The sequence below is a fragment of the Necator americanus genome, chromosome III (assembly GCF_031761385.1).
Source record: "Necator americanus strain Aroian chromosome III, whole genome shotgun sequence".
Taxonomy (NCBI): domain Eukaryota; kingdom Metazoa; phylum Nematoda; class Chromadorea; order Rhabditida; family Ancylostomatidae; genus Necator; species Necator americanus.
In genome coordinates, this window is record NC_087373.1 from 23,232,699 (window position 1) to 23,246,412 (window position 13,714).

The 13,714-nt window shown below is 42.1% G+C and overlaps 1 protein-coding gene across 3 annotated transcripts in view; it reads right to left on the reverse strand.

The window, feature by feature from the left end:
- Positions 1–560: 560 nt before the first annotated feature.
- The window catches only part of RB195_010602 (uncharacterized protein), a gene marked incomplete at both ends in the record, with an annotated part of 24,072 nt that continues 10,918 nt past the window's right edge, over positions 561–13,714 (reverse strand). Inside the window, 9 exons of one of the 3 annotated variants that reach the window (XM_064191690.1) lie at positions 561–617; positions 2,782–2,940; positions 3,000–3,080; positions 3,668–3,715; positions 3,773–4,270; positions 8,864–8,957; positions 9,012–9,116; positions 10,709–11,242; positions 11,304–11,921. In XM_064191690.1, coding sequence (XP_064049275.1) covers positions 561–617; positions 2,782–2,940; positions 3,000–3,080; positions 3,668–3,715; positions 3,773–4,270; positions 8,864–8,957; positions 9,012–9,116; positions 10,709–11,242; positions 11,304–11,921 — 2,194 coding nt within the window. The remainder of the gene's footprint in view (positions 618–2,781; positions 2,941–2,999; positions 3,081–3,667; positions 3,716–3,772; positions 4,271–8,863; positions 8,958–9,011; positions 9,117–10,708; positions 11,243–11,303; positions 11,922–13,714) is intronic. The other 2 variants (XM_064191691.1, XM_064191692.1) reach the window with 2 other exon arrangements.

The window sequence follows — 13,714 nt, forward strand, 5'->3', positions numbered from 1 at the left end:
GGGCTCGTTCAATTCATGCGGCACCCACTTGTTCAATTTCTTCACCTTTCCAATTATTTCCAAATGTCAGACGACTGTTGATGGTCAACGTGTAGTTTTTGAACAATCTTTCGTGTTGTTTTAAACGGATCATCTTCGATGATTGAAAGATGAACGGACCCTCTGGTACCAACGTCGTAGCGTGGATTCGGTGGTGGTTCTCCCACTACAAACATCGTTATATTCCTAGATGTCTCCGCTGTAGACTTGCCCAGCTTAAACTCGTAGAAAATTTGATGAAAATCTTCCCTGTACATACCCTTAACGGCAATTCAAAAATCTGGGCCGGATCATTTCGTCAATCAGTTCTTAGGCTCAACAGTGGACCAACCGTTTTGATCTGTTCTTCCAAATTCATCCTATGCACTAAATTTCAGCTCTGAACAGCTGGTTCCGACTAACATTTTCAGTTGCACTCTTTTATTATCTTCATTTACATAACAAACTGAACATAACGGGCTTATTGCAAAATTTGTTTTCAAACACTGTTAAGGTTCTCTATTCGAGGTCCACTTAGTGGGTCAGAATCTGGTAGTCTCAATATCATCATCGCCGTCCACATCGTGATCTGTTCGCATCTTTAATATGAAAAAGTGAAAATAAATGGTCGTATTACAAACCAAAAAAAAAACTTGTTATGCTTCCCCCACAATGGGTCACGGCCTTATAGCAGTGCGGACTCTGGGCGTCGAGCTACGATTCAACAACTGCGTTGGAAGCTTAGCTCACCACGGCAAGGATGCTTATTACGGGGAGAAATCTACGTTCAAATCGCGCACACACTCTGCCTATTGGATCATCAATTCTCCGAGGTCTGGCAATAAGGGTGGTCTGTGAAATGCAGTCAAATTCCAGATTGCTCAAGACTTCTCTGATTTTCAACCAAGACAACACGTGCATGACTCTCTGAGACAGTGGGGGCTGTCTCAGAGTTTGCACTGACAATGCGAGAACAATATCCACAAACACTAGCCTACAGAGCTGCGGAGCGCACCGAATGAAATAATTACTTTAAAAGAGACAAGGAACAGAGGAAGGAACATGTTATAAAATGTCATTGCTCTATTCATTCGCGAAGGAAAAGTTCTCTTATAAAGTGTAGAGGCAGTTGGTTTTGTTGGGCACCCATTTGTCATCTATGTAGTCGATTCTCACAAGATCTCGTTACTTTCGCTATCGTTACCCTATCGTTAGGGTATTCTTCGCTTTGTTCTCTGCGCTAAAAAATCATGAGCATCATCGACTGCTGCTCACCAAAATCGACAAATAACGGATCCGAAGTGAACGAGTTTGATAGGGAGCTGGCGGTAGTGATCCGCTACAAGTTTCTCTACAAATTGGTTTTCGTAAGCTCCAACGCAAAACTACGATTCAAGGAACTGCTTGAATAGAGAAAGGATATGAGCTTTGATCCAAAAGCATATATTGAATGGTCGATGGAAAGGGTCACTTGCGAAAAAGCTTCGCATTCGGGATCTTTCGAACAGCGGACAGAAAAGTCTTTCAAAGAGAAGGAGAGTAGAAAAGTATCTTGCAACGATCTTCATGAGCATAATATTCCACTAACAGCCTTATTAATCGAAGGCGGGACTTTAGTCTTCTCGTCGTAAGATGAAAATGATTACGAAAAGGTTTCTTTTTCAGAAATTTTGTCAATTTCCACGTCAAGGTCGAATATCTCTCTGATAAAGTCTTATCCCCTCCGGATTCTTCATTCCAAAGTTGCGAGAAAGACTGTGGAACTTAGCACAGTCCTCGCGCCTGATTTTATAGCAGCAGACTTTCACCAGGTGATGGCCATCCTCTTTATGTGATGACCTTTTGAAATTGTCTATTTTATTATTTGCTAAGCGTCGTATACAAGGTGTTCACAAAAATCGTCTTCATGCTCTCATCAAGGACGCTGGATGAAGCCCAATATAAAGAAGAAGCTGCGTTCTGTCGGAACTCAGCTGCTTGGAAAACATCCAAACCGTGTCAATGGACCTAGAGGTTTGTTCGGATAATCGCTTTTCCCAATTTTCGTCGTCTATGAGAAAGGCTTCGGGAGCACAGAAACCAATGCAACACTGTTGGGTTTGGTCGATTGAGGTGTGAACATGTCGAGAACATTAACCAATTGCTCCACTACACTGCACCCAAAGGGAAAAGGGCAGAGGCGAGCTGCATCACAGTGATTCATATAAAAATCTGTCTGGTAAGAAAATGGCCTACGTATTGAAAGGAAATTCTTTTCAAACCTATGTTTCGCCAACGAGAAAAAGTAGCAATGGAGAAAAAAATGCTCAAGGAATTAAATGAAGCAAGGAAGATAACATGCTTGCAAATGGCCAGAAAGAAAGCACAGATAATGGAAAACGTTCACTACGAGAATGTAGAAGTTGGGAGGGAAGCTCATCATACGTGTACCACGGATTTCTCGTGAATATGAAGAATGAGATGAAAGATGAGAGCAATGAAACCAAACAAGTGTCGACCTGTTCGACTCGATAGTTCTTCCAGACCCCGCTGCTAAATTTAAGCATTTACTTGCCGCTCATAGAGCGCCAAAGAGGTGTTCTCAAACCAAGTGGATGACCAAATTATGAAGAGAATCGACGATAGACTGACCAAAAGAACTCCAGAATAGCTGGATCCTCGTCAGTGCCGCTCACCTACGGAGACTAGACTAGACGACTGCGAGGTAAAGGAGTGAGAACAGTGGAGATAGGTCATCTAAGAATCTAAGAAAACTATGCTCACGTTTTCTTTGGTCTTTGATGTTGCTTCCAATTCTTTTCTTAATCGTTCCACAGTGACCTCTATTTCTTCCTTTGTATTTCTGTTGGAGTCTTTTAGTACATATGTCACTTCGCCCACTATGTTCAAATCGGATTTGGACATGGTCACAACGCACTCTGTCTACAAATCAGGGTACAGTGAATCTAACCTCATGATAGGATTTTCTTAAATACACTTACCGTTTTTTCTGGTAAAATAATTGGTGGTGAACCCGTGCCCGCGGTTCCAGCATGGGCAATGTCAGGCTTCTCCGCTCTTTTCTGAAACTAAGAATAGTTGAAAAAAGTTAACCGAACCTTTTTAAACGTGAACTTAGGAAGAACTACACACAAACAACCAGTTACAACAGATCATCTATACGTTGCGGATAAAACAAAAAGATATTCCAAGCTATGTTAACCCATGTGATTGGACTGTGAACTGGTGCAAGATGTCAAGATCCAAGACCATCTGAATGAGGCCCAACGCTGTTTGAATTTATATACGAGTACATTTATATTGAAATCTATGATAGTTAAGTTGTTCATGTTCTTTCATTCGTATTCTACGTTAGTGTTGTTATTGTATCGCTGCTAAGGGATGCTAGGCACAAATCGGTGAATTTATATAACAGTTTCAACAGTCATGTATCCCTAACACTAGAGTGTACACAAATTTACAAGTCAACATACAGAAACAAATTATCGCAATTTTCATCGTAGTAAAAATCATAACAACAAATTCGAGCTTGCTTAAAATCTATAATAATATGCTGCGCCATAATATGTACGTGGACACCGTAAGTAATGATAAATTTAACACATGAAAGGTCATAGAAGGATTTTCTCGCGCATCACTAATCACTAACCTTTTGTCTCGGTTTGGGGACTGGAAGGGTCAGGGCAGATGAGTCAAGCTGGAAACAATTAATATAGAATCAGATACAAAATATGGCAAACATTGATAGTAGAACTTTTTCAGTCGATTTGATATCCGTAGCAGCTTCAGGTTCACCTTCGCCAGTGTCTTCTGAATGTTGCTTCTGAATATGCAAACAAATCGTTTCTTCATTACAATCGGGATTCAACTGATTGGAACAGTTCGATGGTGGTGGAGGGGCAACACGTCGAATATTTCTCGGTTTTTCAGATAGAACAACCTGGTCAGAGGGTGAAACGTGACCTCCGTATGCTTCGAATCTGGGGATTAATTCCATTATAGTTTGTTTGTCATGTGGTAATTTTTCATTGCCCATTGATCGCAGCCACAGTTCCCTAAGTCGTTTCTGCTCCTTCATGGTAAGGTTTAGCATCCACAGGGGTTGTTGTTGTTCCATTTCCAAATGCACCTTCGGGAAGTTACCATCAGTGGAAGATGAGGGCTGAATTGGTGTACTGCTCGATGATGAAGTAGGAATAGCGTGATCCAAATATACATTAATTTCTGCCGAAGCCACAGGTTGATCAACTACCTAGAAGTAGTACCAATTCTGTAAATATTTCAGAAAAAAGGGAATAACCTTTATTTTCGTTATTGAACTTACTTTTGTATTATTCCATTGTCATGCTAGTTACATTCGTACAAAATTTTTCGTTTTTCGTTAATTCGTACATTCGTTTGCAAAAAAAAAACCTAGTTCCAAATATGTTTTGGTGCCTGCTTACATTAATTACTTTACATTACAACTTGCCACGAAGCTCTCTCCAAGTGTTAGCGAAGTAAAAAGTTCATATCATTTTCTCTCAAATTCAACTTTAAGAGGAATTTTTGAAGTTGGGATTTTTCCAACTGGGTGGGCTCCAACTGGGTAGGGTTAGAAAGTAGTGGAAAAATAAACAACAAAAAAAAGCAGCACTTCATCATCCGCACCACACCTGCAGAATCACGATCCAATAAAATGCTTGTCTTCACATAGTAAGAATTTCCGCGAACATTGCCTCTATGCAGCCTCTAAGCAAGCAGCAACCTCACCGACCGTGTTTTTACAGGCGCCGAGCAGATTGAAGCACGTACTTATGTGTGCCTGAATTTGTCGGAAGAGGTGTGTGCTCCCACTGTGATTCTTGGAAACTACGTTTCGAACGTAGCCTACTGGTGGTAGGATCCGAAGTTGAGTAATTGTGCATCGACTGATCTGCCTAACTAGGATTCCGACTGTTTAGCCGTGAAGGCAGTCGTGACGCATCCGCCGAAAGCAGATACGGGAAAGACGCGGGCTAGAAGAGCCTTATGCCTAACGCAGGTGTGCTCAGAAAACTCCATTTTTCGGCTGTCCCATGGCTAACTCATAGTATATGTGTATCCGGCGTCACTACTGCCAGAAACTTGTAATCTAGTGAAAAGAAGGGCAGGGCAGACGGTTCGTAATCGTCTTCAACAAATTAGCTAGATCTGAGCTGAGTACAAAAGAGTAATAAGAGAGGTATGGAAGAGCAAGTATATCATAATCGAGTAAGACATCACTGATTTGATCGAGAAGAGACAACATCATCCACTGAGCACGCTTCACATAACACTGAAGAAACATTCGTAAGAACAAACCGCAGTAGAGGAGCTGGAAAGGGACGGGGTCCTCATTAACAAGAGTGCACCAGCAAACAACGATTCTTTTAAACAACTGACGACGAAGCGAATGTTCACAGATGAAAAGATGTGGATCAACGTCCGTCCAGGTCAAATGTTAAGGGGAAAATTGGAGTCTTCTAGAGACGTTTACTGAGGAAGCCTCTACGAGGTCGCAATAGTTGGGATCAAAGCTAAAATTGGCTCTAGAAAAAGTACGCCTAGAATGTCACATCGGCATTCATGGTCCACATTAAAAGCGGGCAGAAAAATAGAACTTGTGGCATTATGACGAGTAAGATCATGTATGGCAAGTCGCAAATTTAGAAGCCCTTCATACTACTTTAGACATTGGAGACAACGGTGGAGGAAAGAGACTAAGATGGATCTCATGATTCTCAATACAGGCTTTGTATGACGGATGTTGCAGTTGTACGAAAGGTCTGCAATTGGTCACACTTCCTTTTCCTTCAAGGAAGATCTTCTATTTTACGAAAAGCAACGTTTTCTAATCGAAGTCCAAGGACCATCTTTAACCAAGAATTTTCTCGTTTCGTTTTCCGACCTTCGGGAAGATCTTGGATGATAAGTGGCTAACGTAAACGATGACTCATGAACGACTCATAAAATACCTTCACCACAGTACAAGAAACGCCCACAGTTTTGAAAACCAAGAGCTGCTTGTCTTCGGAAGCTGTAGAAGTAATGCATTAACGTGGACCAGCTGGCAACCACCAACTCATGTTCGAACCCTTTCGCTTCGAACTTTTGCTATACAGATCGAGACTAAGAGAAAAAGCCGACTACCTTCGAAAATCTCGATGGAGCAATCACTCCTTCGAGAAGGGAAATAGAGATTGTGCGCAACTTCCACTCCAGTCTTTTTGATGACTGTGTTCATCTACATCCTCATGGAAGAAGGACATGTACCGAATAGGTCCCCTTTTCCAAAGTTTAACATATCATCTTTTCAGTGAAGATTCACTCCCCAACGGCTCCCGACAACATCGAATATTAATGTATAAGGAATCTTATGCTGGTCCACACTAATGCCCTAATAAGCCTCTTCACTTGAAGTGCAATGGTGCTGTTGCTCAGGAAGGAGGATCCGCACTACGTCGGCAGCTTTGCTGTCATTCACAAACTCTTTACAAAGGATAAAGTTCACGGTGCTGACCAATCCCTTTGGAACGCGTATGACTCCAATTCAGAATTGTTTGAGGGCTATGAGCGCTTATGCAACCTTGCAACCTGTGCAACCGCTTGTATAATGACGGGGCTAGCTGACGAGCCAAGTCAATGGTTTTATTCTTCCAGAGAAGTTCTCTTCTAATTTATCGATTCCGGAGGTATGAAAGGCTTGGTTGGCGCTAGGACTCTTACTGACATCGCGAAACCAACAACACTTTTGTTGTAAGAATACTCCTAAACGGATTTGAAACCTTGAACAAAAACTGCGATTAAGCAAGGTTTCGAACAGAGTTGACCAAATACACACTGTTTCAGAAATCAAAATATTATCTCAAGAGCACAAGATTTCGATGTCTCATTTTCATCGACTTAAACTAGCTTTCCGATTCAACCGAGGTGGAAGCGTTCGTTAAATCTAGGCTTCCCTACTTAGCACATGAATGAAGTTCGTGAATTACACAGCAACTTCACCACCAGAATTTCTCTATTCTGTAATGAAAGTGAAGGAAGAAAGTAAAGAGAAAGGTAAGGTAGAGAGACGATCTCACCTAAAACACCTTGTGAAAGTTAAAGCTGAAATTGCATAGCACGAGAGCGAAAATTGTCGACAATTAAATTATCATCGATTCCCCGAAGGTGTGCTTCTGATAATCTCCGTTTCAGCAAAAAAGGACCAGTGGCTAAACTCAACGGAACGTGTAAAAAGACCAGTCTCAATCTGTTGCGGGACAAGATGTTTATGGAGAATGGGTGAGTCTCTTATCTTCCACCCACGTTAGGCGGAAGGAATATATCCGGATGCTCCAACAATGTCTATCTAGGTTTTTAAATGAACATGGACGACCTGCAATCTGAAATGACCAAGAATAAATAAGTGGTTGGGGAACATATAAATTTGTATAGGTCATAGTGAGATAACCGAAAGCATCTGGGTTTCTGCTCATCTTTTTAACACCATCATTTTTCTGATCTACCTGCGTTTCAGAAATAAGGGCATTTCGTAGGGGAGACAGCAGTACTTGAGAATTTCATCGGAAGGGTGATACTAGCAGTATTTTGTTTCATGCAATCGGAACGTGTTCGACTCCTTCCCTGGGCCAACAACGGCTGATTAGATATCATGCAGCATTTGCCAAAGAGGTTAAGATATTGAGGGCGCGGACACGTAATGCGTTTCAACGAAAACCAATGGATAAAGGCCATATGCTACTGGTTCACCGCGATATTAACGCACTGAAGGAAATCCGCACAATGGCTAGACTTCTTCAGAAAAATATTACATGCTCTCTGCGTGTGTCTCAAAAGAGAAGCCACTTGGTGACTCTTAAGCGCGGTCCAGACAGACTGAAGTGTTACAGGGTTCACTTTGAGAAAATCGAGAAAGAGTGTGAGTTAGTGAGTAGGTGAAACAGGTTTAAGGTGTGCTAAGACTGCAACACTGCAGCGTAGCAGCGCAGCATAGCCGTGCTGGTTTGTTCTGGATAGTGTCATTTTTACACCACTCTTTATTTCTATCGCTGACGTGATAACTCACCACGTTGGTGTGCACAACTTCTAGTGGAAAGCATCTCGATTCAGCGCAAAAAGCAAAATTTATAGAGATAGATAGTTAGTTCCCTTGACTGCAAATTGTAGTACGAAAGAAAAGAATTACAGAAATTCAAGGAAGAAAGATGTTCTGTAGAGCGAAGATTACCTAAAAAGTAACATAAAATATTTTCAAAGCTTCCTGCACCTGTATACAAAGAAGAAAGTTTACGAGTTTCTTCTTATCCCATTAGCACAAGGAATCACTTGTGATCGAACAGCTTCGGTCGGTCACTTCCGATGGATCACGCTGTGTCCGATACAACTTGCACTCGTAAACGCGGGAACTTCCTAGCCCTTAACTTCCTATCAGTCCATTTTCAAGCAACAGCAGCAGTTTAATACGCTGTAATCGCAGTTATAATCGTCGTCGAACTGGTTCGATTGAACACGCTGCACTCTCGATGAGGGTAGGGCAGGCGAAAGTGCTATGTCAAGTAGAGGAAGGACGTACGATGCGGGCGTACTCATCGCGGCCCTCAGGTTATCCACATTTGCCGAGCAGTCTAGCTTTGCTTCATCTTATATCAGTTTACATCGTCCTTTGATACAGTTTACAGAGTAAATGATGAAGTTTAGCTTTAGACGTGTGTATGTAGTGTACTCCATGTTAAATTCATCTTGTATATTCAGCATAAATCCATACGCTTCAATAGAAAAGAGTTTTTTTTTCTTCATTTTTCACAACGCTGTTAAAATGGTAGTGAAAGCAAGCACAACTCACGGATTTCGGAGAACGGTTTTGTTTCGTTATGCCAGAACTTTTGAAAGTTATCTTAGATTGATCCTCTGGTAAAGATTTAGGTGAGCTTGATTTCCTAGAACATACAGTGATTGAACTCTAATTGTTAATTACATGGAATATAACATACCACCCTATGTCCTCATTACACTGGGAACTGCTGAAGCTGTGGAGCTGTATGGGTGGAGGAGGTGCGCGCATCTTCTTTCTGCTCCTTGGTGTGCTCATGACAACGCTGAAGTATTTTCATAAGCGAAAAATTTTTTCAGAGTCTACTGCTAAAGGAGTCCAAAGTTCCATGTTTCTCCTACGTTTCAACTATTTTTTTCCAGCCTCCAAAGGAAATTCGCCTTCAGATCTCCTCTATGATGTAAACGTGAAGTCAGCAAGCGCGAACGGTGATCGCAAATGGGTTGTTCGGAAGGGGAAGAAAATCTTAAAGTACCAGCCAACATTGCTGGCACAACCGGTAGCTGTGCCGCTTATAAACGTCATGTAGTTGGAGAGCAGAATATTGTTCAGAAAACACAGTCAAAGAGTCTCGTGCTTATATAAGAGACAGACGCTTGGTGTATGCACCTATTAATAAGTTTGGAGATGAGGTAGCTGTTTAGTTGCCAAACTATTATTGCAGAGAGACGGCTTATCACTTCCACTGTACCATGTGTGACAATAACGATGACGAATACTATCTGCAGATGGCGTCACTCGATAAGACTGTCGATCGATAATCGTTGCACGAATATTCACGGATACAAGGAGGGGGCATTCTATCCATATCTGCGTCGTATTGCGATGATCTCGACACATTTAATGCTTTTCACTCCAAACTCAATAACCCAGACACTAAACACCATTGGATGCTTTGACAAACGTGTGGGGTCTTTGAGAAATTTAAACCCGCGGGAAAATTCCATTAGAAGAACCAAAATTGAGAACACGGCACATCACACCAATAACATTCAAACGAACATCAAAGTTTATTTCCTCATGTCATGAGAAGATGATGTCTTAGCAGGTGGCGACGAAACTGTCTAATAGGAGAACTGATTTCCTCTTTCTGGCAAAAACGGAGACTGCCTTCAATCAGTTGCACATATAATGTCCGTAGGATTGTTTGGGAAGCGGCTATTGAAGATCATTCCAAAGAGACCATGAAAAACATCTCCATGCTGGTCGATACTCGATAACGTTGTCGACTGAGCATCTTCTACAACAATGGAGAAGAAGGTCTCTTAGGAACACGCGACAGCAAGAAAGTAGGTGGAATTGGCATCTTCAACATGGCACGGTAGCGAACATTGAGTCGCATCGCACTCTTGCGAATCGTACTCCTGCGACTGAGAAGATGTGTATTTTCTAGATTTGAATATCTTCGTTATCGTTCTTCTATATACCTAAATATCAAGCTACGAAGAAATATCACGAGCTACTTTTTACAAGGGGTTACCATTAGAGAAGTTTTACGGAAATTGTTTAATTCTCCGCATTGTTGTTGTCTTGCAGCTCTTCCCTCACCTTTTCCAGCTCTTTACGGCGCTTGTTTATCGTCTCTGGCAGGGTACACATAGTGCCTTGTTATGGTGCGTACTGCCGCAATACATGCATGCCTTGCCCTTGCTCCAGCAATGTTCCGTGTCATGACGGCCGTCGAGACATAAGACACAGCGTGCTCTTCTCGATCTCGTATCCACAGTTGCATACTCTGGACAGCTGTCTGAGTAATGTTCTCCCCTGGCCAAACAGAATGAGCATGTTAAGAAGCGTTCTTCTGATCTCATGTAGTTGAGTCGTCTAATTTTCCTTTCTGGTACTTCCCTATTGTACCTGAGGAACTCCTCGATTCTGGCTTTTCGTTCATCTAGTTGCTCGCTCCGCTCCTTATCTGCATGCTCTTTTCTTTGTCGAATGCTTTCTCTGGTATAAGTTGAAGCTCCTTCGCTTGTATCCTTCTGCTCCGTACATTCGTAATCGTCATATAGATCTAAGAGGTCTTCTTCAACTTCCTCCTCTCTGACATTCCTTTGTCCTACAGATTCTTGATGTTTCGAAGTAGGGTCTTCTGTCCAGTTTTTGGTTGTTGTCCTTTCCGATGCCATTTCTTTCGGCATGGTTGGCTCTTGATCTGTTTTCGGTGCGTAAGAGGGAAGAGTTGCCAGCTGTGTCTCAAGCGAATTTTTGGTCAGTTCGATGATTCCCTTTATGCTATCGCTTTGGTCCCGAATCTGCTCCTCTATTTCTTTACGGCATTGTCCAAACTCGCGGTGGAGATTTTCCCGCATGCTATTGATATTTTCGCTCTTCGCTAATCCGTTTATCGATTTCGGCAAAGCCTTGTTTGAAATCTCGACGAAGTTCTTCCTTAATGCTATGAACGTTTTCGTTCAGGCTACGGGCATGTCCTTTAATTTCCGTATAATACTGTTTAAATTCGCAATGGAGATGCTCTATTTCTTCTTTGGTCTGGACGAAGGCGTTGATGTGGTTTTCTCTTTGTTCTTGAAGCTCAGCTTCTCTGATTTCGGTTTCCACTTGACTTCGAAATTCCTTGATGAACTCGACCTCTCTGCCTATGAAGTCGGCGGTAAAGCTAGGTTCCAATGTCACTCCTTCCTCCGTGTCATTGAAAAACTCGTATCTCGAGTTTGCCAAGTTATTGTCTGCCATCACAAGCAGTCCGTACAAATCGTACGTCAACGATAGTCCTTGGGCAGCGGCGCCGATTCTTTCCATCGTAATATTGGCCGCTTGATGGACCTGCTCTAAACGACACTTGTAGAGCGTTGCCTCCACCCTTGCGAAATGTTGAGGTCTTTTTCCTCGGGTTTTAGTAAACATATCGGAGAGGTTATTTGACCGAGTTAGCATTACAATAACTTTTAAAAAATTACGAATTTTCCTCTGAATTTCTTCTTCAGCTGGGAACGTTGCAGCTAGTCTGATACATGAGCGTTTGTAGCGGATTTCTTCTATGAGTTTTCGTTCCTCAGCCTTTCTTTTCTTCGTGAACATGTCGTCGGTCGTATTTGATGCCATTATACTAAAAGGATAAGGTATTGTTCGATAATGCTTTGTAATTATTATTTTGTATGCTGAACGACGTTTAGAGAAGCTTTTCGTTGCTCTTGTCCTTTTTTCCTTTGCGAAATGGATTTATAAGTTGCATGAATACTGAGAATATGAATTGGAGTATCTTCCATCCACATTTAAAGATTTTGAAGATGGTTTTGATGCATAACATTGTCGCATTTGTACATATCCTTGGAAGGTATAGATAGCTCATAAGAAGAGCTCCTGCAACTGCAATCATGGCAATGAGTAGATACTTGTACCATTGCAGATAAATGTCCAAGATGTGGTTGAGGTCAGGCCACTGGAACCCAGAAGTTCTGTTGTGGTCAGATTGGATATAATGCATGAAACTTCCTTGGAAATTATATGGGTACTTCAAGATTCCTGTTAACTCGAAAGTCGATGTTTTTGTTCCGCATTTCAAGGAACATTGAATTTGGATTCGAGCGGACTGGAATAGGAATCCAATTTTAGATGAAGTGCCCGTAGGATTACAGGGAATTGTAAAGCTGTCCTGCCCACATTCAACTTCGGCAGATATGTTGTTGAATGTAGATTTGCATGTTACGGTAGCAGTTGCTCCTTTACTGCACTGATAACATCCGTTGAGGTAAGTGTTTTCGATGGTACAGAAGTCGTCTCTAATTTCTGTGATAGAATTGTCGATGGTTTCTTTCAAGTTCAAGATGATCTCGGCCGATATATCCTCATCTGCTTTTGCGATGACTCCATGCAGTGGATGTGGCGTAAATCGTAATTGTTGATGTGTAATTGGGAGTACTTTGGTGATGTCGAAGAAGGTTGTTCCGACCCTATCTTCGTTACATATATGCACCTTACTTGAGACTCAGCAGCCACGCAATCACAACGATCTCTTAAATGACATTGTAATGTCTTTGCATGTTCGCGTGTAGGACAGCTAAGTAGTGGATATGTCTTCTTATCCCATATCGCTGTTTGGTTTTTCGAGGCAATGAAAACTTGTTCCAAGACCAGTAATGGTGGTGTTGCGAGTACGCTTAATGTTACATCCATGCTTTGGATTTGATTAGGGATGTTCGGGTGGAGAGCGAGTACGTATGTGCGAAGTGTAGAACCTTTGCTGATCTCGAACGGAGTTTCACTTCTTCTTTCCAATGTATGCACTTGAAGAGTTCGTAGACATTATCATCTGTTGGTACTGCGTATATCCTATAGAACAAACACCCGGAGCTGAGATAGAAACAGTCGCATCCTGGGCCACCGCATGATTCTATGCAGCCAGTAATTCCAGGGAAGGAGTTGCCGGTAGCCAACTCAGGCAGTATGCTCGTCGTGTTGATGTCAGCACATTTGTTTCCGGTACATGATCCCATGTGTGGGCATCTCTTACTGTCGATTATTTTTTGCACCACATTCCGTGTGTATGTTACCGGTACGCGGTCGCAGATTAGTCTCAGTCCCTCCCACCGAAGACGCGTTCTTAGTACGATGGAGTTGTTTCTCTGGAAACTTATGCACACGTCCTTTTTGAAGGGGTTCATCTTTACTACTGAGGCCACTTCTACTTTACAAGTGCTTTTTCCTGTTGTGGCTCGACAGTTTCTCAGGTGATGTTGAAAAATGTTCACCTCTTGGCATGCTACAGCTCCTTGCAATAAGCTGCATATGGCTAATGCTTGCAGAATTCGGTTAGGATGTTGCTGTTTTCCTCTATGCAGAACCCAGAGAGTAATCCGCTGGCAGCAACACCATATAAAGAGTGCCACTAAGTCAAGCACT